Source organism: Rutilus rutilus (assembly GCF_951802725.1).
Source record: "Rutilus rutilus genome assembly, chromosome: 15".
NCBI lineage: Eukaryota > Metazoa > Chordata > Actinopteri > Cypriniformes > Leuciscidae > Rutilus > Rutilus rutilus.
Window position 1 is genome coordinate 12,989,578 of NC_140220.1, and position 26,615 is coordinate 13,016,192.

The 26,615-nt window shown below is 41.1% G+C and overlaps 2 protein-coding genes across 5 annotated transcripts; both read left to right on the top strand.

Annotated features, from left to right (window-relative positions):
• The first annotated feature begins 499 nt into the window (after positions 1-499).
• Positions 500-4,976, top strand: LOC311304518 (P-selectin). 4 transcript variants are annotated; one of them, XM_084431577.1, is made up of 10 exons: positions 500-875; positions 1,415-1,505; positions 1,952-2,015; positions 2,106-2,471; positions 2,609-2,713; positions 2,920-3,105; positions 3,208-3,387; positions 4,464-4,541; positions 4,658-4,679; positions 4,783-4,976. In XM_084431577.1, the coding sequence occupies exons 2-10, from the start codon at positions 1,446-1,448 to the stop codon at positions 4,856-4,858; spliced, it is 1,137 nt and encodes a 378-aa protein (XP_084287703.1). In that variant the 5' UTR covers positions 500-875; positions 1,415-1,445; the 3' UTR covers positions 4,859-4,976. The 4 variants fall into 4 exon arrangements, with proteins under 4 accessions (XP_084287703.1, XP_084287701.1, XP_084287702.1 ...); XM_084431575.1 differs by lacking the exon at positions 4,658-4,679 and having other exon boundaries at positions 709-875; positions 4,464-4,552; positions 4,769-4,976; XM_084431576.1 differs by lacking the exon at positions 500-875 and having other exon boundaries at positions 1,113-1,505.
• A 199-nt stretch (positions 4,977-5,175) lies between these two features.
• On the top strand, positions 5,176-25,010 carry selp (selectin P). The gene is made up of 20 exons (XM_084431573.1): positions 5,176-5,267; positions 5,520-5,586; positions 5,732-6,100; positions 6,338-6,445; positions 6,530-6,715; positions 10,428-10,616; positions 10,993-11,178; positions 17,291-17,479; positions 17,856-18,041; positions 19,710-19,898; positions 20,275-20,460; positions 20,629-20,814; positions 20,925-21,113; positions 21,286-21,471; positions 21,858-22,043; positions 22,283-22,468; positions 22,677-22,862; positions 23,205-23,408; positions 24,083-24,205; positions 24,860-25,010. The coding sequence occupies exons 2-20, from the start codon at positions 5,520-5,522 to the stop codon at positions 24,922-24,924; spliced, it is 3,366 nt and encodes a 1,121-aa protein (XP_084287699.1). The 5' UTR covers positions 5,176-5,267; the 3' UTR covers positions 24,925-25,010.
• The last annotated feature ends 1,605 nt before the right edge of the window (positions 25,011-26,615 follow it).

The following is a 26,615-nucleotide window of genomic DNA, read 5'->3' on the forward strand; positions in this document are numbered from 1 at the left end:
TTTTAATCTTAAAGAGATTGTTCACCATAAAATAAAAAATAAGTCATCATTTACTCACCTCATGCTTTTCTTTCTGTTCTTAAAATGTCCCACTCTCGCAGTATAGCGACCAGCATCAATCTTTTTTAAAAAGACGCAGAACTTGAAGTATCACAAAATGATCCCATTCCGTATATTCCAAGTGTTCTGGGGTATACGATAGAGTTTGGTAAAAAAACAAACCGAAATGTAATGTATTATTTAACAAAATTCTTGACCTTGCCCATTGGTCTTCTCTGCACGGCTGCAGCACGACATGCTCGTTCGTGAGACTGTTAGCACCACTGTTCACTCCATCTCGCCCAGAAAAAGCACACAAGTTGTGAGAAATCAATATTAACAAAAACATAACATGAAATACAACCCATGCGTCTTCTTCTCTTAAATGAATATACCCGTTGTGTCAACTGTCAGACTTACATCAGACAAACAGAGTCCCAGTGATATTTTACTCAGTGACGAAAGTACACGTGTATTTTTTTGATTTCTCACAAATTGTAGGCTATGCTTTTTCTTTTTTGGAGTGAACTGCAACGCTATTAGTCTCACGAACATCGTGCAGCCGTGCAGAGAAGACCAACGGACATGGTCAAGAATATTTACTTAATAATAGGCCTACATTGCATTTTGGTTTGTTTTTCACTAAACCCTTTCGTATACCCCTAGAACACTTGGAATATGGCACTTGTCACATGGGAATTCTGTAATATGCTGGCCGCTATTCACTATTATATGGATGAGCGCATAGTCGCAAACGGGACATTTTTTTAACAATTCACCTTTTTGTGGTCCATAAAAGAAAGAGGCATAGGCTATGGCATTAGAACAACACCAGGGTGAGTAAATAATGACATCATTTTTATTTTAGGGTGAACTATCCCTTTAACACCTAAATAAAGGTTGGAATTTAAGTCACTGCACTCTTTATCTTAAGTGCATAAACCCAATAGCATTGTGAGTGCAGTGAAAGGTTTTGTTTAAATAACCCGGGTCATGTTCATCTGGTCGTTTCCTGTGACTGTGTCCTTCCCTGAAGCTGCGTATTATCAGGGAGTGTATGTTTGTTATATAATATATTTTTTAGTTCGTTTATACCTTACAGTGGTTAAAGTGTCTCTTGAAATGTACCTCATTTTAATATTGTAATTCTTTTTTTAAATGAAGTCTGTTGTTCGATTATCAAAATCATCTAATCATCATGTTCATCTCAGCACCATTCAATGAGATGATTTTATAAAAAGATCAAGTTTCTAGAAAGTGGCATTCTTTTATTCTCATTACGTAATGTTTATTCTCTCAAACCTGAGAAGAAAACATCCTGCAATTTAATGCGAACGACTGATATATATGGTGGGAAAACCCACTTGGCTTACAGAGCAGAAGAGACTTTATGTTGAAAAGCAACTATGAACAAAATTCCTCTAACGACAAGTGATTCAGTCGAAAGGAGTCGAAAGAAGACCACGGTATGTATCTAATATGAGTCTTTGCATTTTATTATAAGCTTTTTGGTTTAATAAAAACCTTTTCTTTTTTTAACTGCATTTATATGCGTAATTTGTCGCCTTTGGCTTTTGGCTTTCTTGATCTTCCTGCATTGACACCATTATATGAGAACTGAACTGAGCTGGACGATGACATCATTGATTTCTCCAGAGCGACTATACATACATACATACATATATATATATATAAATGAACTAAATTACTAACTTTTTTTACAATAAAAAAGAAACATCACTGAACAACACTTACTTATGCTGGACTATGACACTATTTTCTCAGATCTGCTGTACAGCAACAAACTTTGCTGCATTATTTTCCTGTTATCACTGTAAAGCTGCTTTGAAACAATCTGTATTGAAAAAAGTGCTAAGGTGAACTGAATTAAGTGGCTGTTTTTATTGTTTAGACTGGAGGTATTGTGAAGCTTAGAGCTATATCTGTGCACATAGGAGTTTTCTGGCTGATACTGGGTAAGTGTATTCTACATTCATGAACCTTGAAGAATAAAATAAACTTGAGAAACAGATTTAACTTGAACTTTTCATTTCCAAACATTACAGTCAGTGTTGAAGGATGGACGTATCACTCAGATAACACGACGATGACCTGGAATGAGACATGGGAGTGGTGTCAAAAACATTACACAGACATTGTAGTGATTGACAATGAAAATGTAACACATTTCCTTAAAACACATTTGAAAAATAGAACCTCGAGTCCTTACTACTGGATTGGACTCAAAAAGATCAATGGCAATTGGACGTGGGTTGCCAATGGACAGATCGTGAACTATGAAAACTGGGCAGACAAAGAGCCCAACAATGCTCTGACTGATGAAAAATGTGTGGAAATGTACAGCGGTGTCAACGTTGGCAAGTGGAACGATGACGGCTGCGGTAAAAAAAAGTATCCTGTGTGTTACAAAGGTAAGGATTCTGAGTTAGTTTTTTAATTTTTCAATTTCATTTATCTCCAGTTAGAGCACTATAGTCTATAATACATCTCTTGAGTTATTAACAGTCCAGAAAGGATGTTTCTTATAAATCTATATATTTTCTTTCAGCACAATGTCTAAACAATTCATGCAGTAATGGGCTCTGCAAAGAACAAGTCAACAACTTCACCTGTGTATGTAAGCCAGGTTTCTCTGGGGCACGGTGTGAAACAGGTCAGAACAAACAGTATTTAAACAAATGTAAAGTGGTGAAATATCTATCTATGAAGTGAAATATATTATAATTTAAATTAGTGGGGAAAAAAACAATGTTAAATGGATAAAACTGGATATAATCCTGAATAGTTTATATTACGAAAATCTTTACTTATGACATTCCTTAAACATGACATTTTCTCTCTCTCTCTCTCTCTCTCCAGTCGTGTCGTGTGAGCAACTATCCGCACCACCGCATGGCTGGATGAAATGCTCCGGTCTGTATGGGAATCATTCCCTCAACTCAAACTGTAAATTTTCCTGTGCTGGTGGTTATAAGCTGAGTGGCACAGCTGAGCTCAAATGCAATTCATCAGGTGCATGGAATGCACCTCCACCTTCATGTGCAGGTACAATATATATTTCAATAGTAGGATTCTGTGTTTGCACTGATATATCTCTTAATAGATATCAATATATGCATGCAAGATTGAGTTGCCTTCCGCTTGCAGAGGAGTGTTTTCCCCTTCTTTTGTTTGGTGGTGGAATGATGAACTGCACTGAAGAACATGACAGCTTCAGATCTGCCTGTAGAGTACAGTGTCCACCTGGACGTTTGCTTCTGGGCTTTACTAAGTTCACCTGCAGAGCTGATGGCATGTGGGAGTCTTCCTTTCCATTGATGTGTGCAAGTAAGGAGTTCGCACTTTTCAGTTGTGCCCCACAGATATGGGGTATAATGAGAGCATGTTGGTCTTGACAGTGTGTGATTTTTTTCTAACAATTTAATTTGAAAAGGATTGGTTATTTACTCATTTTAAAAGATCATATCCTAGAAATATTCACCCTACCAACCAGGGTCTATATTCCTATATTCCTACCAACCATCTATATTCCTAATCATGAATATGCAGCCTTGGAAATAACCAAAACATTTTGTTAATTGTTACTAAACTTACTAAAGTTCCAAAAGGCTTTTTTTCTGCAATGCCATATAGAAGAACCATTTTTTGTTTTCCCAAAGATAATTTCTGTCAAAGTTCTTATACATGAACCATTTTCTCTTAGTGTGAAGAACATTTTAATAATCTGAAGAACCTTTTAAAGCATCTTTTGTGTAATGGAAGGGTTCAATGGATGTTAAAGGTTCTTTATGGAACCATCAATGGCAATAAGGAACCTTTATTTTTACCCTAAGCCTCTATTTCAACCCCATTAGAGTATGCTTTCATATTTATTTATATGAATAATAATATATTTATAATCTGAATACATAACTGATTTAATTCTGAATCATTCACACAAACAATTTCTCTTTCAAAAACCACCCGTTACATTTAAAATATTTTGAGGTTTCAATTAACATTATTCTATATGATGTATGAACCCAATGGTCAAAAATATGATTAAATGAACCCATTATTTATTTATTTACACAGTTACATAATAAGGACAATAAAACAAACAAACAAAATCAAACAATAAAACAAACAAACAATGACAACAACAAAAGAAGAGATCTGAGTACAAGTATTTCAGCAACTGAGATGCACTTACACAATCTGGAAATTTGCCCATTGTAAATGACCTCCACATGCTCAAAAAAACATGCTCTTTCCTTAATAAAATGAATCCTTTCCAAATGCATAATCTCAACTCTATTATTTTTAAAGGGAAGAAATGTCAGGGAACAAAAAAATGAATCAACTGTTGTTTTTAAATTTTTATATAAAAAGAATACTTAGAATCTTGTTATATTTTTCCTCAGATCTTGTCCATTTTCAAATTGCTCTTTTGGCATCTGTTGTCATCTCAGTGTTTTGTGGCTGTTTTTGTTGCAGAAAGAGTGAGTATAGAGTGAAGTTTTGAAAGGTTTATCAAATATTTGAAAACAATTATTCCAAAGAGAAAAATATATATATTTTTAAATGTTTTCTTTTTCCTTTTTAAATTTGGTTGTAGATAAAAAGGCAGTGAGATTGAGGTAAATTGTGTTTACTTTAAATTTTCTAGCCAATTTCACTGATTTAGATGATTTAGATTACAATTAACCATACATAAATCTTACTCCAGATGTTTTCTTGCAGAACTCAACAGGAAATGCTGAATCCAGCATTTGAAGCTGAACACACACCACTTGATGGACCTCTATGTTCAGAATAAAGATGTCTGACAATAACTGGATTGATGTTAGATTTTTTTTATTGTCAAATCTTCTTCAGTTCATTCTTATTTTGATACTTTGTATGTGAAAAAAATTAATAAAGTCAATTATCCCATTGTTATCTTTTGCTCAAAAATGCTTGATGTATAGCTGTAAAAAAAAAAAAAAAACATTATTCAGTGTGAGCTACAGAATGACATTAAAACTATTTAATAAGAATAGCAATATATACACTGTTGTGCTGTAACTTTTCCTTCAATGGCAGCACTATTACACAATTTCCCATCACTTAGTTCTCATGCAATTGCAACTGTCTGAATATTTGCCAGCAATTTCGTAAGCATTAAACTGTGAAGGTCCTCTCAGATTTCCTCTCAGATTAAATGAAACTGCATAGTTGCAGAAAAGGTAAGATGAACATTCTGCTTTACTTTATTTATATATATGTATAGAGTATTTTTGGATTTCATCAAACCAAAGGGTCCAAATGCTTTTTAGAGTAATATTTTTATATTCATACCCCAGAAAGTAAAAAAATTAAATAGCAGATAAAATAATCAATAGCATTTGGATCTCTAGACCCTTTGGTTTGATGACATGCATAAATGAGAATACAAATAGTGTCTTAATAAACACATATGCATTTCTCACATCCTTCAGATGGTTTTGTGGGTGAATATTAGACTATTTTCTGGATGTCTTGTCCTTATAACTGGAATTTATAATGGTATGTTCTCATTTAATCTATTTCTAATCAACATGTTTCTTAAATAGATAATAAACTACAAAGTTTCAAAGTAAATTGAACAAAATAGCAAATTAAAATGTTGTATATAAACTACATTTTAATGCAACACAACTGTGTTTATCAGTCAAGGCCTGGACATACCATTATAACATAGACACTGATGTGGACTGGACAAAAGCTCGTCAGTGGTGTCAAAAGAATTTCACAGATATGGTGGCCATCCAAAACCAGGCAGAAGTTGCATACCTTAACCAAATTCTACCCTTACATCCGACATACTACTGGATTGGCATTAGGAAGATTGAAGGCCAATGGACGTGGGTTGGGACCAAAAAGCGCTTGGTCCCTGAAGCAGCAAACTGGGCGAAAAATGAACCGAATAACCAGGGAACTGGAGAAGACTGTGTAGAGATCTACATTAAGAGGCAAAAAGACACAGCCAAGTGGAATGATGAGAGGTGCAGCAAAAAGAAAGCAGCTCTCTGTTATTTAGGTGAACACACTTGATAACATGAAATATTGATTTAAGTTGAGATTATTTTAAAAATGAATTCAAATTATATAAAGCTGCTCAATCAGATCAAATCCTTTGTATGAATATGCAGTTTGTCTGGAGAGATAATTATTTGCTCTTTAATGCACATTATAGATGCTGTAAAATAAGTGTATAATGTATCCATTTCTGATTGAAACCCCAGCACTCATTTGTTGTCATGATTTTTCTGTGTAGCCTCTTGTTCAGATAAATCCTGCAGTAAGCACGCGGAGTGCGTGGAGACTATTGGGAACTACAAATGTCAATGCGACCCCGGTTTTATGGGCCCGCGCTGTGAGGAAGGTTCTGTAGAACCCATTCAAGTTCAAATATCTTCATTGTGTGTTTGTGCATTTTGTCACTAAGTTATCATTTTTACTTTTGCAGTTGTCCAGTGCTGGCCAGTTAAAAGTCCACAGCAAGGTTTTGTGAAGTGTGATGGTGACTTTGGAGCATTTTATTTTAACTCGTCATGCCAGTTCCAATGTGCCACAGGGTTCAAGCTGGAGGGGGAACAAAGGCTACGCTGCCTGGCATCTGGGCACTGGGATAACGCACTTCCTGTTTGTCAGGGTATGGAACAGAATACATTGCCAAAGCCAATTATGAGTTCACACCAAGGACAATAACGATAAACATATAGCTCTAAAAATCGTTCTAAATATAAAAGAATAGCAGAGCTATTACTGTATATCACAACCATATCACAACTATAACAATAACGGCACAGAGAAACGATATCATTGGAATCGCAGTCAAAACGATTTTTGTCCAGTCGATGAACGATAAAAACACCCAATCAGAATCCATTCTGCTTTAAAGAGATCGAGCATTTAAATCGACAGACAACAAAACTGCAGCACACGCTTAGAGAACGATATCATCCGCTGGTGGATGCAAGTTTTCGTTTTCTTTATTTATCGTTCTTGAGGTAAATGGGCCTTATAGCCAGAGGTGGACAAAGTACACAACTTCCTTACTTGAGTGAAAGTACAGATGTTTATCCAAATATTACTCCGTTACAAGTAAAAGTTGTAAAGACCGATTTTTACTTAAGTAAAAGTACAGAAGTACACGTTTTTAAAAGTACTTAACTATCAAAAGTAAATGTCAATGCATTGTTTTATTATTATTGCATTGTTGTAGCCTATGTAATACTTACATTACCTTATGCCTCTGAATCTATGCCTGCCTACCTACCCTCATATCAATATCAAATGTATTTCTAGAACACAGTTCCAGTAGTGTTTTGTGAGATTGAATAAGTGCACTCAATAACGTCCACAATGGTTTCGGACACCCAAATGGCTGTTCCCTCAAATAGTCAAGTCAAGTCACCTTTATTTATATAGCGCTTTTTACAATACAGATTGTATCAAAGCAGCTTCACATTGATAACATGAAAATAATACAACAAAGTTTGTTTCTAGAAGAAAATTGCATCATCGTCCACCCATAATAAGGCAGATCAATAATATTGTTGAATATTAAATGTCCCCAACTAAGCAAGCCAAAAGCCAAGGCAACAGTGGCAAGGAACCAAAACTCCATCAGGTGACAGAATGGAGAAAACAACCTTGGGAGAACCCAGGCTCAGTCAGGGGCCAGTTCTCCTCTGGCCAACCAGCGAACAGTGTATGATTATGATCCAGGCAGCATTACAGGTCAGAAGTCAGATTGGTCGTGTCGATGAGGCCTTCACAGGGCTGATGAGGCTGGCACTTCAGGATGCGTCATGGTTAGGTCCAGGTGCAGATCCAGCATCTGATCTGGATACGGCCGGGGTCCACCTCACTTCAGGAAACGGAGAGACTGGTTGACACTTCAGTACTGCGTTGTCGTTGCGTCCAGGCGCAGGTCCTTCATCGGATCTGGATACAGCCTGGATCCGGCGGAAGAGGAGAGACTAGTTGACACTTCAGGACTGCGTTGTCGTCGCATCCAGGCGCTGGTCCTTCATCAAATCTGGATACGGCCTGGATCCGACGGACTGCGGTAAACCTCGGTATAAACAGAGAGACTAATATTAGCGTAGACGCCATTCTTGTTATGATGTAACGAGTACATCAGGATTTATGGGAAGTGTTCCCGGTTCCGGCTGACCTAATCTATGCAGCCTAATATGGAATTATAGAAGTCTATAATGTGTTATGTGTATGCTAGGTCAAAGAGATGTGTTTTTAGTCTAGCTTTGAACTGACAGAGTGTGTCTGCTTCCCGGACAATGTTAGGAAGACTGTTACAAAGTTTTGGTGCTAAATAGGAAAAGGATCTACCGCCAGCAGTCGATTTTGATATTCTAGGTATTATCAACTGGCCGGAATTTTGAGATCGCAATAGACGTGAAGGACTATAATGCGTTAAGAGCTCGCTCAAGTACTGCGGAGCTAAACCATTTAGTGCTTTGCAAGTGATCAGCAATATTTAAACATTTATACGATGTTTAATAGGGAGCCCATGCAGTTTTGACAGAACCGGGCTAATATGGTCATACTTCCTGGTTCTGGTAAGAACTTGAGCTGCTGTGTTTTGGACCAGCTGTAATTTGTTTATTAAGCATGCAGGACAACCACGCAGTAGAGCATTACAATAATCTAGCCTTGATGTCATGAACGCATTATTCCGCATTTGTCAATGAGAGCATATGACGTAATTTAGATATATTTTTAAGATGGAAAAATACGGTTTTACAGATACTAGACACGTGACTTTCAAATGAAAGATTGGTATCAAAGAGCACACCCAGGTTCCTAACCGACGACGAAGACTTGACAGAGCAGCCATCAAGTGTTAGACAGTATTCTAGGTTATTACGTGAGGAAGTTTTTTGTCCAATAATTAGAATCTCTGTTTTTTCAGAATTAAGTTGTAGGAAATTACTAGTCATCCAATTTTTTATATCAGCTATGCATTCCGTTAATTTTGTGAATTGGTAAGTTTCGTCTGGGCGTGAAGAAATATTTAAATAGTGCCCTATTTAAAGTTTTTTGGCTTTAAGTATGAATATGTTAGCCTTACTGTTATCTATAAGCTAATGTGCTCCAAAACAATGACAAAATTCACATTTAGAAGACCAAACCCAACGTTGAAAATGAAAATCAGGTTGAGGTCAGAATCCAACGTCAGATTGACGTTAATCTCCAGCGTTGGACAGACGTTGTATTGTGGTTGAAAATGAAAATCGGGTTGACGACAGAAACCAACGTCAGTCGGGTTCTGGCGTCAACTCGACTTTCATTTCACACCAAAATCCAACGTCTGTTCGACATCGGATGTTGATGTCAATCTGACGTCGGGTTCTGACGTCAACCCGACTAACCAAAATCCAACTTCTGTCCGATGTAGGATGTTGACGTCAAACTGACTTCAATCCGACGTTGGGTTCTGACGTCAAAACGACTTTCATTTCCAACCAAAATGCAACCCCTGCAACCAAAATCATCCCCTGACTTAAGTTATATTTTCTACTCAAGGACCTTGACAGAAATGTAGTGGAGTTAAAGTTTAAAAAGTAAAGTACAGATACTCAAAAAGTGTACTTAAGTACAGTACTCAAGTAAATGTACTTTGTTACTGTCCATCTCTGCTTATAGCTGAATATGCATGTTGACATGATTTAACAAAAGCTACATGTTGGGAAAAAAATATTATCAAAAAAACACAAGTTTTTACTAGTTCAAAAAGTGCTGAAAGCAAAGGTTGTGCACTTCCTTTTCACAATAGTGCCCTTCCTTTTCGTTCTTGTGAAACATTTTAATGTTATGTAACACTGCTAAGATGCACCATGGAGTGCACTTTCTGTAAAAAAAATAACACAATAACAGTGTTATAAAGAAAAGAGGTGATTAAGGTGTTTGGTTAATCTGTCTTGTCTGTTTTGTCGGGTTCTGACGTCAAAAGTACAGATACTCAAAAAGTGTACTTAAGTACAGTACTCAAGTAAATGTACTTTGTTACTGTCCACCTCTGCTTAAAGCTTGATAGTGCACAGTAAAAAAAAAAAATACAAAAAATGCTTTTTTCAAAGTTGTAAAAAATACACAGATTATTGGAGTAGGCCTATGTTTAACAAGAAAATACTATTTCTATCTTTACTTCCAAAAGTCACGTTTCATTCAGTCCGTAATTTTGCTGTCTCTTTGTATTTGTGAAATTTACTAGAAATATCTGAATGAAATTTGTTTGCCATTTTTTCTCAGTGTAGGTAATAAAAATAGTAGCCTAGATTGTTATTATATTCAATTTCTGATGTGTTTACTTGTTTAAAATGATATTACCCTTACAGTTGTCCAGTGTCTGCCGATCATTGATGCCCCTGGTGGTTGGAGTATGAACTGCACTCATCCCCTTTCCATCAATAGCTTCAACTCTAGCTGTGAGTTCAAGTGTGAGGAGGGATTTGTGCTCGAAGGCTCAAATACAACTCAGTGTGACCACACTGGGCACTGGACACACAAAACCCCCACCTGCACAGGTACAGCACATCTGCAGAACATTCCTCAATGAATCAGTTGCTGGTTCATACAAGTGCGCTGAATATGCATGTTGACATGATTTAACAAAAGCTACATGTTGGGAAAAAATATTATCTAAAAACCCCAAAGTTTTTAATAGTTCAAAAAGTGCTGAAAGCAAAGGTTGTGCACTTCCTTTTCACAACAGTGCCCTTCCTTTTTGTTCTTGGGAAACATTTTAATGTTATGTAAGACTGCTAAGTTGCATCCTGGAGTGCACTTTCTGTAAAAAAGAACACAATAACAGTGTTTTAAAGAAAAGAGGTGATTAAGGTGTTTGTGCGTTTGAACAGACATGGTTAATAATTTAATCGATGTGTTATGCATTTGTTGCAGTGGTGACCTGTAATCCCATTCTGGCCCCTGCAAAGAGTCATCTGACATGTGATGATCCATTCGGAAACTTCTCTTTTAGTACTTCTTGCAATGTCTCCTGTGATGAGGGATACAAACTTAGAGGAAAAGCCACACTCACCTGTTTGAGTGACGGCAACTGGTCAGCCGCCACACCTGCATGTGAAGGTGGGATTTTGAAGCATACATGATTTCTCAGTGTCATAGAGAGTTATTGAATCCATTATGCTCTTAACTGTAAGTGTACTGCAAAAAAAGAGTCATAAACTATGCTCTTTTACACTACCAGACTCTTGAGTCTACAATCTGTCTTGTCTGTTTTGTCGGGTTCTGACGTCAAACCGACATCGGGGTCTGACGTCAACCCGACTTTCATTTCCAACCAAAATCCAACTTCTGTCCGACGTTGGATGTTGACGTCAATCTGACGTCGGGTTCTGACTTCAAAACGACTTTAATTTCCAACCAAAATGCAACCCCTGCAACCAAAATCATCCCCTGACTGACGTTACTACTTTCTACTCAAGGACCTTGACAGAATTGTAGTGGAGTAAAAAGTACGATATTGTCATGATCGGACAAAACTGGAAACAGTTGCAGGTTCTCAAAAGTGTTTATTAAGCTCAAAAGGGTCAGACAAACAGTTCGGAACAACGAAGGGCGGCGACTCAGGCTCGTGCAGGGACTTGATGGTCTGTGGTGCGCTGGTGCTGTGACGGTGATGAATCCCGATCCCGGTGCTGGAGTGCGGTGAGTCCAATGACAAAGAACAGGAACGGCAGGAAGACACGGCAGGCGAACAAAGACACGGCAACTCCACGGGAAACACAGACACGGCAAACACAGGACCTCAACAAACAATCCGACACTGGAACAGAGAATGGTGTGAGTATATGTAGGGAATGGAAATGAATAGCAGCTGTGAACAGTGATTGATGATGATGATGATCAGCTGGAGCGCTGACAGACACGTGAGCGGGACAACGCCCACTCACACATAAACAACAACGACACGAGGCAAGAAGGAAACAATGCATTCAACAACCGTGACAGTACCCCCTCCTCTAGGAACGCCTCACGGCGTTCCCAGACTCCCTTACCTGTCGATTGTAATCATCGATAAGAGAGTGATCCAGGATGTCACGAGCCGGAACCCAACTTCTCTCCTCCGGACCGTAACCTTCCCAGTCCACCAGGTACTGGAATCCGCGTCCCCTCCGCCTAGAGTCCATAATGCGACGGACCAAATAGGATGGTTCCCCATCTACGAGTCGCGGCGGTGGGGGAACCGGGGCAGGCGGATTAATGCGGGAAAAAAAAAACGGGTTTAATTTTGGACACGTGGAATACCGGATGAATTCTCCTGTACACTGGAGGGAGGTTGAGGCGGACTGCCACCGGACTAACAATTTTGGTGACAGAAAACGGGCCAATGAATTTAGGAGCCAGTTTATTGGATACGGAGCGGAGCGGAATGTTCTTAGTAGAAAGCCACACTTTGGAACCGACGACGTATACGGGAGGCCTAGACCGGTGGCGATCGGCCTTGGCCTTGATGCGCGCCCGCACACGGAGGAGAGTCTCACGGGCTCTTGTCCATGTGCGGTGACACCTCTGGACAAAGGCGTGAGCGGAGGGGACCGCGACTTCGGATTCCAGACTAGGAAAGACCGGTGGCTGGTATCCTATACTACACTCAAAAGGAGAAAGGCCCGTAGCTGACACTGGCAACGAATTGTGGGCGTACTCCACCATAGGCAGTTGCTGACTCCAGGAGGAAGGATTCCTGGCAGCCGTACATCGCAAGGTTCTCTCCAGGTCTTGGTTGGCTCTCTCAGTTTGACCATTGCTCTGAGGGTGAAACCCAGAAGACAGACTGACCGTCGCCCCCAGTAACTTACAAAACTCTCGCCAAAATTTGGACACAAATTGGGGACCCCTGTCGGAAACCACGTCTGTCGGGAGGCCATGTAACCGAAAGACGTGATTAACGACTGCAACCGCTGTCTCCTTGGCTGAGGGTAATTTGGGCAAGGGAACAAAGTGGGCTGCCTTCGAGAATCGGTCCACCACGGTTAAAACTACCGTGTTACCCTGGGAGGGTGGGAGGGCGGTAACAAAATCTAGAGCGATATGGGACCAGGGTCTCGAAGGCACCGACAGCGGTTGGAGTAACCCATCTGGGGGTCGATTAGACGGCTTACCAATAGCACAAACTGAGCAAGCCAAAACAAAATCGTGAACGTCGCGAGCCATAAGCGGCCACCAGAATCGTTGTTTGACCAAATAGAGGGTGCGACTAACTCCTGGATGACAGGCTAGACTAGAACAATGGCCCCACCGAATAACGTCTGGACGTAGTTCCTCCGGCACAAACAAGCGGTTCGGTGGGCACCGGATCGGGGGCGTTACCCCTTCTAGAGCCTTCTTGACTCTCGATTCGACCTCCCAAGTGAGCGTAGAGATAATTAGGGTCTCAGGAAAAATACGCTCGGGAGTAGGTGCGTGTTCGGATCGATCAAAAATACGCGACAAAGAATCGGTTTTGATGTTTTTGGAACCCGGACGATACGAGAGGGTAAAATCAAAACGGCCGAAAAAAAGTGCCCACCGCGCCTGCCTGGAGTTCAACCTTTTAGCGGATCTAATGTACTCCAGATTCTTATGATCCGTCCAGACAATAAAGGGTACCCCGGACCCCTCTAACCAATGACGCCATTCTTCCAAGGCTAACTTGACCGCCAACAACTCCCTGTTGCCAATGTCGTAATTTTGTTCAGCTGGTGATAAGCGATGGGATAAAAACGCGCATGGATGCATCTTGTTGTCTGAGGGTGAGCGTTGTGAAAGAACTGCGCCTACCCCCACCTCTGACGCGTCGACCTCCACCACAAACTGACGTGAGGAATCAGGGGCAATTAAGATGGGAGCCGAAACAAAGCGGCTCTTGAGGTTGGAAAAAGCAGTCTCGGCTGCTTCCGACCACCTGAACGCAGTTCTGGGGGAGGTCAAGGCAGTCAGAGGTGCGGCTAGTTGGCTAAAGTTGCGAATAAAACGCCGGTAGAAATTGGCGAACCCCAGAAACCTCTGTAGGGCCTTACGGGAATCTGGGTTTGGCCACTCTACCACAGCCTTAACTTTGTCAGGATCCATACGCATACCCTCAGCCGACACGATGTGTCCTAAGAAAGGAACCGACTGTGCATGAAAAGCGCATTTCTCCGCCTTGACAAAAAGCCCATTCTCTAGCAACCTCTGGAGTACTCGTCGGACGTGCTGCACGTGTTCCTGGAGAGACGAGGAAAAAATCTGAATGTCATCCAGGTAGACATAAATAAACTGATCGATCATGTCTCGCAGCACGTCATTGACGAGTGCCTGGAAGACTGCGGGACTGTTGGACAAACCGAAGGGCATGACCAAGTATTCAAAGTGCCCCCTAGGGGTATTAAAGGCAGTCTTCCATTCATCCCCCTTCCTGATACGGACCAAATGATAAGCATTACGCAAGTCCAGCTTTGTGAAGATGGATGCTCCCTGCAACCTCTCGAAGGCTGAAGACATCAGCGGCAAAGGATAAGTATTCTTTACCGTGATGTTGTTCAGCCCCCGGTAATCAATACAAGGTCGCAGCGATCCATCCTTCTTCCCCACAAAAAATAACCCCGCCCCCGCTGGAGATGAGGAAGGTTGGATGAACCCGGATGCTAGAGAATCAGAAATATATTTCTCCATAGCCTCCCTCTCCGGAACCGAGAGTGAATAAATCTTGCCCTTAGGCGGAGACTTACCTGACAGTAAATCTATAGCACAGTCGTAGGGAGGGTGCGGAGGGAGAGAAGCAGCCCTTGACTTACTGAACAGTTCCCTCAGGTCACGGTACTCCGCGGGCACGTTTGATAAATCCACTGCTTCCTCCTGCAACACAGGAACAGAGACAACAGAACAGGCAGACACAAGACAAGAACTATGACATTCAGCGCTCCAGGCTGATATGGTTCTCTGTTTCCAGTCAATGCGGGGGTTGTGTTGATGGAGCCAGGGGTGACCCAAGACAATGGGGGTGTGATGGGAGTCCGTGATGTAGAATGATATTGTCTCTGCATGGTTTCCTGAGGTGATGAGTGTAATGTTCTCGGTGGCCTGGGAGATGGTGGGTAGTGACTGTCCATTGAGTGCATGTACAGTGATTCTCTGGGGAAGTGTTCTGAGTGGGACTTGAAACTGTAGTGCAAAGGTGCGATCCATAAAATTACCTTCGGCCCCAGAGTCCACCAGTGCGGTGCAGTGATGATCGTGGACAGACCATCTAAGTCTTCCCGGGAGGATGGTGGATGTGGATGAGGACTTTTCGGCGGAGATCCCACCCGATAGTAGCCTCATACTTACTATCGGGCTTGACCTTTTACCGGGCAGTTGTTAGCAAAGTGTCCCGCTCTCCCGCAGTACAGGCAAAGGCCAAGGGATCTCCGCCTCTCCCTCTCCTCCCGGGAAAGTCGAGCTCGACCCACCTGCATGGGCTCGGGATCGGAGGGACCGGCCGCGTCCATGCCACTGGACCACTGATGTTCCACCCCCCCACGAGGCAGGCTGGGTGGAGCGCGTGGTCCGACCCGGGCTAGTCGGGCGTCCACCCTCAGCGCCAGATCGATGAGTCCGTTCAGTGAGGGGGGTAGGTCCAGGGCGTAGATCTCCCTCTGGACGCGGTCGGCCAGCCCATGCAGGAACCTATCCCACTGCGCTTCCTCGTTCCAGCGACACTCGGCCGCCAGGGTCTTGAACTCAATGGCATAATCTGAAACAGATCGTTCTCCCTGGCGTAGATCAGACAAGACCCTGGCAGCCTCTCTTCCCGCGACCGCGCGGTCGAAAACTCTTCTCATCTCCGAAGAGAGCGCCTGGAACGAGGAACAGCATGGTTCTTGATTCTCCCACACCGCCGTCCCCCATAGTGCCGCTCTCCCAGTCAGTAGAGTGAGTACGAATGCCACCTTCGTCTCCTCTCTCTCAAATGTCCGGGGCTGGAGTGCAAAATGCATGCCGCATCGAGTCAAAAACGGCCGGCAAAAGTTAGGCTCACCAGAGTATGGCTCAGGAGTCGGAAGGCGAGGTTCCGACTGGGAGGCGGGCATCGGTGGTGTGGGAGGGACGGGCGGTGCGGCTGGCGCAGCGGGAGGTTGCAGCTGTTGAAAACGCTGGGTCAGCTCGGACACCTGCGTGACGAGAGCCTGAATCGCGCGCGCCGCTTCCCCTTGATGACGGTCCTGAGCGTCCATCCTTTGAATACTTGCACGAACAAAGTCATCCATTGTTGCGGCGGCGGCACCTGCTGCTTCCATGGATTGGTCGGATTGTTCTGTCATGATCGGACAAAACTGGAAACAGTTGCAGGTTCTCAAAAGTGTTTATTAAGCTCAAAAGGGTCAGACAAACAGTTCGGAACAACGAAGGGCGGCGACTCAGGCTCGTGCAGGGACTTGATGGTCTGTGGTGCGCTGGTGCTGTGACGGTGATGAATCCCGATCCCGGTGCTGGAGTGCGGTGAGTCCAATGACAAAGAACAGGAACGGCAGGAAGACACGGCAGGCGAACAAAGACACGGCAACTCCACGGGAAACACAGACACGGCAAACACAGGACCTCAACAAACAATCCGACACTGGAACAGAGAATGGTGTGAGTATATGCAGGGAATGGAAATGAATAGCAGCTGTGAACAGTGATTGATGATGATGATGATCAGCTGGAGCGCTGACAGACACGTGAGCGGGACAACGCCCACTCACACATAAACAACAACGACACGAGGCAAGAAGGAAACAATGCATTCAACAACCGTGACAGATATTTGTCTTTCAAATGTAGTGAAGTTAAAGTTTAAAAAGTAAAGTACAGATACTCAAAAAGTGTACTTAAGTACAGTACTCAAGTAAATGTACTTTGTTACTGTCCACCTCTGCTTATAGCTTGATAGTGCACAGTAAAAAAAAAATATACAAAAAAATATATGCTTTTTACAAAGTTGTAAAAAATACAAATATTATTGGAGTAGGCCTATGTTTAACAAGAAAATACTATTTCTATCTTTATTTCCAAAAGTCACGTTTCATTCAGTCCGTAATTTTGCTCTCTTTGTTATTTGTGAAATTTACTAGAAATTTCTGAATGAAATTTGTTTGCCATTTTTTCTCAGTGTAGGTAATAAAAATAAGTAGCCTAGATTATTATTATATTCAATTTCTGATGTCTTTACTTGTTTAAAATGATATTACCCTTACAGTTGTCCAGTGTCTGCCGATCATTGATGCCCCTGGTGGTTGGAGTATGAACTGCACTCATCCCCTTTCCATCAATAGCTTCAACTCTAGCTGTGAGTTCAAGTGTGAGGAGGGATTTGTGCTCGAAGGCTCAAATACAACTCAGTGTGACCACACTGGGCACTGGACACACAAAACCCCCACCTGCACAGGTACAGCACATCTGCAGAACATTCCTCAATGAATCAGTTGCTGGTTCATACAAGTACGCTGAATATGCATGTTGACATGATTTAACAAATGCTACATGTTGGGAAAAAATATTATCTAAAAACCCCAAAGTTTTTAATAGTTCAAAAAGTGCTGAAAGCAAAGGTTGTGCACTTCCTTTTCACAATAGTGCCCTTCCTTTTCGTTCTTGTGAAACATTTTAATGTTATGTAAGACTTCTAAGATGCATCCTGGAGTGCACTTTCTGTAAAAAAGAACACAATAACAGTGTTATAAAGAAAAGAGGTGATTAAGGTGTTTGTGCGTTTGAACAGACATGGTTAATAATTTAATCGATGTGTTATGCATTTGTTGCAGTGGTGACCTGTAATCCCATTCTGGCCCCTGCAAAGAGTCATCTGACATGTGATGATCCATTCGGAAACTTCTCTTTTAGTTCTTCTTGCAATGTCTCCTGTGATGAGGGATACAAACTTAGAGGAAAAGCCACACTCACCTGTCTGAGTGACGGCAACTGGTCAGCCGCCACACCTGCATGTGAAGGTGGGATTTTGAAGCATACATGATTTTTTAGTGTCATAGAGAGTTATTGAATCCATTATGCTCTTAACTGTAAGTGTACTGCAAAAAAAGAGTCATAAACAATGCTCTTTTACACTACCACAGACTCTTTTGAGTCTACAATCTGTCTTGTCTGTTTTGTCGGGGTCTGACGTCAACCCGACTTTCATTTCCAACCAAAATCCAACTTCTGTCCGACGTTGGATGTTGACGTCAATCTGACGTCGGGTTCTGACTTCAAAACGACTTTAATTTCCAACCAAAATGCAACCCCTGCAACCAAAATCATCCCCTGACTGTCAGGGTTTGGGTAGGTGGAAGTAGCGAGGACTCACATGCAGATCAAATGGGCTTTTATTAAGCGTAAAATAAAACAAATACAAACAAAACTACCCCGAGGGGGAAAAACAGACTAGACTTGACTTGACTTGACTTGACAGCAGGGAAACACACAGCATAGATACGACGACAAACCAGCACAGGACTGCAAACACAAGGAGAATAAATAGGGAGAGCAAACAAAGCAGGTAACGAGGGAGGACAGGTGGGGAAAATGAATCAATAATCAGGTAACAAGGTGGGCGGGGTTAGACAATCGACAGGAGAGCACATGGCACAAGGAAACACATGACAAGCCATGTGCTCACAACAAACAGGACTAGAACACAAAAGGAGACATGAACACGCAGCTAGTGAAAACTCATAAGCCACGTGTTCACACGAAACATGACAACATGAAAGCACACAGCCAGTGAAAAACAAGCTGTGTGCTACACAGCACAAGACAAGAAAAAACACACGCAGACAGAAGAGCGCGCGGCTCGAGCAAACTCGAAACCGCGCGCGCTCACGTGACAAGACAGAGCGCACGAGAACGAGCGAAAGCTCATTCCGTGCGCTCACAAAAGAAAACAAACACGCAGAGCATTGATGTCCGAATCCCGACACAGAACCGAAACCTAACTAGACAGACGTGTCGGGATCCAAACACCATGCCCCGCAAATTTAACAAGGCACGTAGACAAGTGAGTGCACGGCCCGAGCGCGCTCGGAACCGCGCACTCACACAGAGACGAGACAAAACAGGGAGTGTCAGAGCTCTGTCACAAAACCAAGAAATTAACTAGACCGAAGTGACAGAACCCTGACACTGACTGACGTTACTACTTTCTACTCAAGGACCTTGACAGAATTGTAGTGGAGTAAAAAGTACGATATTTGTCTTTCAAATGTAGTGAAGTTAAAGTTTAAAAAGTAAAGTACAGATACTCAAAAAGTGTACTTAAGTACAGTACTCAAGTAAATGTACTTTGTTACTGTCCACCTCTGCTTATAGCTTGATAGTGCACAGTAAAAAAAAAAAATAATAAAAAAAAATGCTTTTTTCAAAGTTGTAAAAAATACACAGATTATTGGAGTAGGCCTATGTTTAACAAGAAAATACTATTTCTATCTTTACTTCCAAAAGTCACGTTTCATTCAGTCCGTAATTTTGCTGTCTCTTTGTATTTGTGAAATTTACTAGAAATTTCTGAATGAAATTTGTTTGCCATTTTTTCTCAGTGTAGGTAATAAAAATAAGTAGCCTAGATTATTATTATATTCAATTTCTGATGTGTTTACTTGTTTAAAATGATATTATCCTTACAGTTGTCCAGTGTCTGCCGATCATTGATGCCCCTGGTGGTTGGAGTATGAACTGCACTCATCCCCTTTCCATCAATAGCTTCAACTCTAGCTGTGAGTTCAAGTGTGAGGAGGGATTTGTGCTCGAAGGCTCAAATACAACTCAGTGTGACCACACTGGGCACTGGACACACAAAAACCCCACCTGCACAGGTACAGCACATCTGCAGAACATTCCTCAATGAATCAGTTGCTGGTTCATACAAGTGCGCTGAATATGCATGTTGACATGATTTAACAAATGCTACATGTTGGGAAAAAATATTATCTAAAAACCCCAAAGTTTTTAATAGTTCAAAAAGTGCTGAAAGCAAAGGTTGTGCACTTCCTTTTCACAACAGTGCCCTTCCTTTTCGTTCTTGTGAAACATTTTAATGTTATGTAAGACTGCTAAGTTGCATCCTGGAGTGCACTTTCTGTAAAAAAGAACACAATAACAGTGTTATAAAGAAAAGAGGTGATTAAGGTGTTTGTGCGTTTGAACAGACATGGTTAATAATTTAATCAATGTGTTATGCATTTGTTGCAGTGGTGACCTGTAATCCCATTCTGGCCCCTGCAAAGAGTCATCTGACATGTGATGATCCATTCGGAAACTTCTCTTTTAGTACTTCTTGCAATGTCTCCTGTGATGAGGGATACAAACTTAGAGGAAAAGCCACACTCACCTGTCTGAGTGACGGCAACTGGTCAGCCGCCACACCTGCATGTGAAGGTGGGATTTTGAAGCATACATGATTTCTCAGTGTCATAGAGAGTTATTGAATCCATTATGCTCTTAACTGTAAGTGTATTGCAAAAAAGAGTCATAAACAATGCTCTTTTACACTACCACAGACTCTTTTGAGTCTACAATCTGTCTTGCCTGTTTTGTTTTTGGCAGTTGTAAAGTGTGACCCACTGAAGCCCAGCCCACATGGCTCCCTACAATCTTATGATCCTGTGGAGGAGTTTGCTTATGGCTCCACTTGTTGGGTAAAATGTGACTTAGGTTTTGTGCGCAATGGTACAAATGCAACTCACTGTACCGCACATGGGAACTGGAGTCACACCCTGCCTGTTTGCAATGGTAACCTGCTTCTTAAACACACACACACACATATATTTATACACATATTTTCAGTTTATGCCATAGGTCCAACAGATTCACTTTATGAGTTGCTTCTGATTTTCCCACAGCTATACAGTGTCCACCTTTCTCTAATGCACCAAATTATGGAAGTATGAGCTGCACACACCCCCTCTCCAACAATAGCTATAACTCCAGCTGTGAGTTCAAGTGTGAAGAGGGTTTTGTGCTTAAAGGTGCAGATTCCACTCTCTGTGACCATACTGGGCTCTGGACACACAGTACACCTATTTGTACAGGTTTGGCAACAGTTCATATAATTCTTGTTTACCTAATACCATTAAACTACTGATTAAATGATATTCACTCTTAGAAGAAAAGGTTCTATCAGGCGCTTCATATATAGAACCTTTTAGGGGTTCCTTCCCATCATATATTAAATATATTTTATTATCTCATTTAAAATTTAAGCTGTGGCTTGTGACCCTCTTGTGGCCCCTGCACAGAGTCACCTGACCTGTGCTGATCCATTGGGAAAGTTCTCTTTTCGTTCTTCTTGCAATGCTACTTGCGAGGAGGGATACGCACTAAGAGGAGAATCCACACTCACCTGTCTGAGTGACGGCAACTGGTCAGCACCAACGCCTGAATGTGAAGGTAGGTTTAAATCTATTCCAATTAAAAAATATATTAATTATTCGTTTTAAGTGTGTGTGTGTGTGTGTTTTTATTTGTGGAAATGTAACTGTTGAGGCTCTGTGATATAGGCCTAAATAAAACACCAATTATTATTATTTGTAAAGATAAAATATAATACATAGTTCATTAACCCTACATTCCTCGATGGCTTCTGTAAATTATTACAGGACAACCATACAAATCTGTGTTTGATTTGCTAATAAATCCAAATTGATTAAACCAAAATATTTATTGTCCTATTGCAGCTTACAAAAGTCATCAACAGAGCAACATCACACATTCACAATGATTAAATAATTCCATCAGCATAAACATGCTCTCATGCCGTTTTATACTCTTTTCAGTTATAAGATGTGATGCTCTGGAGTCTTTTCAGCATGGCATTGTGCAGTGCCAGGACCGCTTGGAGAACTTCAGCTATGGCTCTTTGTGCTGGCTGGAGTGTGTAGCTGGATTTACTCTGAATGGAAGTAATTCCACTTACTGCACATCAAAAGGGAAATGGAGCCAAAACCTTCCTGTTTGTCAAGGTTAGAAAACACGCTTGATACTCTGTGATGGTTAAATAGGAAGGTTATTGAGGGAGGAAATTGGGTCTTCAAGAGTATTAGATCTGACAAAACAGACAATAGATAAGTTATTTGTATTGCCACCTTCTCCAGTCTTGTCCTATCATAAATAAAGAACAATGTAGCACTGACATCTTCAATTTACTATAAAGTCATGGACAGTAAGGCCTTATCATATATCTTTTGATTCTGTCCAATAGCACGGCAGTGCAGCCTCTTAATCGACCCTTCTCATGGTACTGTAACCTGCACGCATCCTCACGGGCAGTTCAGCTTCGGTACAGTGTGTGAAGTGAGCTGTCAGGCAGGCTTCAAACTGCATGGCACACCCCGAATGGAGTGCTTGGAGATGGGGAAGTGGACAGACACCCCACCCTTCTGCTTGGGTAATCACTTTTGGGTCTTCCTATTTCACATCAGGCATCATGAATCATGATGTGTCCTCTATTGATATCCTGTATTCATCTCTGTCACCCCATTAAAGCAAAATGAGATTAAACTAACCAACTTGATCTAAAACTTCATGTCATGAAGTTTATGACCCAAGGCAGCTGATTATAATGTATGTTGACATTTATTTTTTATTGTCCATAGCTCAACAGTGCCCCCTTTTGACTGCTCCAGAAAATGGCTGGATGAATTGTTCTCATCCTCACTCCTTGTTTAGCTACGGCTCACAGTGCTTCTTGGGATGTAAGGCTGGATTTGAAATTACAGGAGAGCCAGGCATGAAGTGCTCTGCTTCTGGGAACTGGAGTCAGGAGATGCCCTCTTGCACTGGTATCTACCTCTCGACAAAAATACAAAAATGGAATGTTCCCATTTGGTAGATTTTTCCATTCTTAACATTAAAGGAACATTCTCTTTAGGTTCTATTTTTGTAACCACGAACTAACATTCTCATAAAGTTGCAGGGAGGTAAATCTAATAAGACCTACATAAGCAAACCAAAAAATGAACATTCCCAGAATGTTCTGGGAACCAAAGATTGTTAGCTAGTTAAACACTGATGAATATAAATGATCAGGCCATATCATTTAAAACTGAAATTAGTTACAATACTGGGACATGAAAAACATGAATCACTAAATGCTTTGCTATCGTTTATCTTTTAAATGGCAGCTGTTCGTTGTGAGCTCCTCTCATTCTCTGAACTTCCTGAGCTGGGACCTCTACCCTCAATGAACTGCTCTCACCCACATGGAAACTTCAGTTTTGGATCTCAGTGTTTTTTCCAGTGTGCCACGAGCCATAAGCTCAATGGAACCAGTCAGCTCATCTGCACCTCCAAAGGGTACTGGACCAACTCTCCACCCAGTTGTGTTGGTAAGGCCAACTCCTCCTAACCCATCTTTTTTTGGTGCATTAATTCTTTAAAAAATTGTACTGCATGCACATAACTATCACTAGCATTACATATTACATTACAAAATGCAGAGTGAATAATTACACTGGAAGGCCATTAAAACATTATGACAGGGGCCTCGTTTAAGTCAAAAAAATGTGTATGCCCTTCCCTCGCTAACTTTCCTCTGTCTCGTTCACTCGGATGTGCATCATTGCTTACGTTGCATGAGTGCCTACTACTGGCGGAACTGGGAGTGTTTAAATTTATAGGTTTTTTTCCTTATAAATTTGTTGAAACTCCATTCTATAGGCCTGTATGTATGCTTGGGCTGTTAAAAATATTAAATATTACTATATTAATAAATGTATATTAAATAAAAATAAAAATAATTCACAAATGAAAACAATACAATAAACTATAACTGTGTAAAAAAACAGTCAGCTTAAGGTAGCTACAGATATTAAATAACTCAAATATCATACACTAGATTTGTGGGGTGGGGTAAATAGAGTGGTGCAGGTATGACGTCACTTTGTAGGCCAACCGGCAGTTAACATCACACTGGTTTGAAAATATTTAATGTCAAAGGAGTTCGGGTGTCAAAAAAGTTTGTGAATCTCTGCATTATAACATATTTAGTATGTGCTTTCAGTACAGGAGATGTCAGTGAGAGCCGGCATGCTAATGTATGCAGCTGTGGGAGTTGCTTCTTCAGCTGGACTACTTTTGCTTGGAGGACTAATGTTTTTGTTGATGCGCCAACTCACCAAAAAGGGTAAAAAAAAAGTATTATTATTTTTTTACAATCCCGTTCCACTGTTGGCATAACCTTTTTTTTTAAAAGCATTAATCAATTAAAAGGTGTAATTTAATAGCATTTGATAACAACATTATTTGGTTGGTATTTGACAAATGCCTCAAGTCGTTCATTGTTATATTTGATTCTTTCGTGCTTGCAAGGTTGTATGTTTAGCTTTAGTAAGTCAATTTATCTTAGGTTATTGTAATAAGTAATGCAACAAGGACCAATACTTGGACTACGAACTCATGCCATTCCAAACCATGTTCCAAACCTGTATGACTTTCTTTCTACTGTGGAACAAAATATATATATATTTTGTCAAGGTCTTAGTTTTTTTTTTTTGACAACATGAGTGACAGGCATAAGGGGATGATCACACAGAATGTGTTTTTGCTCTTTAAAACACAAGATGCATGATAGTTACTGTAGTATGCAATAGCAACTGCAGAGCTATTGGTAAACAAAACGGTTTGATTACCAACCTTTGTGTTCTGCAGAAGAAAGTCATACGGGGTTTGGAACAACTTTAGGATTAGTAAATGATGACAGAAGTTTCATTTTTGGGTGAACTTACCCTTTAACTTGTGTCAGTTGTAACAGTATAACACTTTTTCTTCTCCACTGCAGCTCATTACCGTCTGAATGACTCTTCGTGGGAAGGGGATTTGAACCCAGCATTTGAATTCAATTAAAAGACGAATTTACTCAAATTCTGAGAAAAGTGACCAATATTTTCCATGTTGTTTTGTGCTTGAAATAAATGAATATTTGATTAGAATTGGTGTTTGAAAGAGTCATTTGCACACTATATAAGAATTTTTTTGTTTCCAGCATTAAGAATGTAATATTAGTTAGTGTTAGTGGGTTCATTTCTTAGTGTCTGTGTGGCACCCTCACTAAGTATGTGAGAGACAGTATAAACATTGCCAGAAACACCCTGTTGTCCACTCGCTCACACACCCACTGTTTCATATAGCCTCACGCTGGACGTGCTGCCCAGATCAGACACCCAGGCCAGGACGTGCTGCCTCTGGGCACTATGCCTGACAGTATGTAGGCCTCTAGTTGCTCCTTCACCTTGTTCCTTCTATGTGAGAGGCTTTAGAGTTAGCTAATGAGCATTTTCTATAGCCATGATGTCTAGGTTTAACAATAGGCATGAGAACAGCTAAGAGTTTTATAGGCTACTTACATTAAAAAAAAAAATCACACTATGTTCACTTAAATGTGATAAAACAATATGATTTTTCTGAGCTATTGTTTTGTAAATTACTTTTGTGAAATGGTGAGCTTCATATTTTAGAGCCAATATATTAAGAAATATGCAAATGTAGGCTACTGCTTAACAAGAATGGCCCTTCTGTTTTTTGTTGCTGGACAGTAGGAGCTCTTCTGCATTTCAGCACAGAAGGAGAAGAGTTGCACGGGTGCCTAACCAGTCGCATCTGTCCGGGCATTAACGCAGCGTGACGCCAATTATATTATATTAAGAGGGAGCGGGTCTGCAGTCCATCCTGGCACGAAATGCGTAATAAATAACCGATCAGATGAGTGGATGCTTCCTGGCTGCTATCGTAATAATAACGAGGCTATTGCTGCCCGCTGTGACCGTATGATAGCCGTTTGATTATTTTTCGTTTGCTTGGCCTGCCAACTGACAGTATCACGCCAATAAGTGCACGAGAGACTGCGATGCGTGCCAGTGCTGTTTTAAGCGGATAACAGTGACCCGTCCACTCATCAGTCGACACTACAGTCAGAAAATATTATTTCGCTGATTACATTAAAACTCATGTAGGCCTATAGTAGGCTGTGTTGTATTCTGATTGACTTTATGATTAGTTAAATCTGTTTTGCACATGCATCGCCACAGAGTTAACCATTTCAGACAGTAGCCTACCGGACAGCCTCTGTCTCGTTCACTTCACGTCTGTGGGCGTTACGCACAGCTCAGTGTGGCCGCTCTAATTTACCTTCAATGAAATCTATGTCAAAACGCGTCAAAAGAGCCAATGCATTTACGCAGAGCAGGGTCATAAACGCGCAGAAAACGTGGCCGTGTGTGTCTGGAGTTCAGAGAGCTCCACGGAGCACTCCTTCAGTCTATCCACGGAGCGCTCTAAAGTCGGACAGAGGCTGGTCACTTCCCCAGAGCAGGACTTCCCCACCGAGCCTAGACTGATTACACCGGTGTGATCGTACGTGCGAAAGGCTTAAAAACAAGAAATTTTATGACACAAAATTTTGAAATGTAGGCTTAAATCAAACACATTTTAATTCAGATTCTGTATTTATATATTTAAAAAACAACAACAACGGAAACCAAAACCAACGAAAAAAACAGCTGGCTGACCCCTAGAGGGGTGGGTAGGTGGGTAGGGGG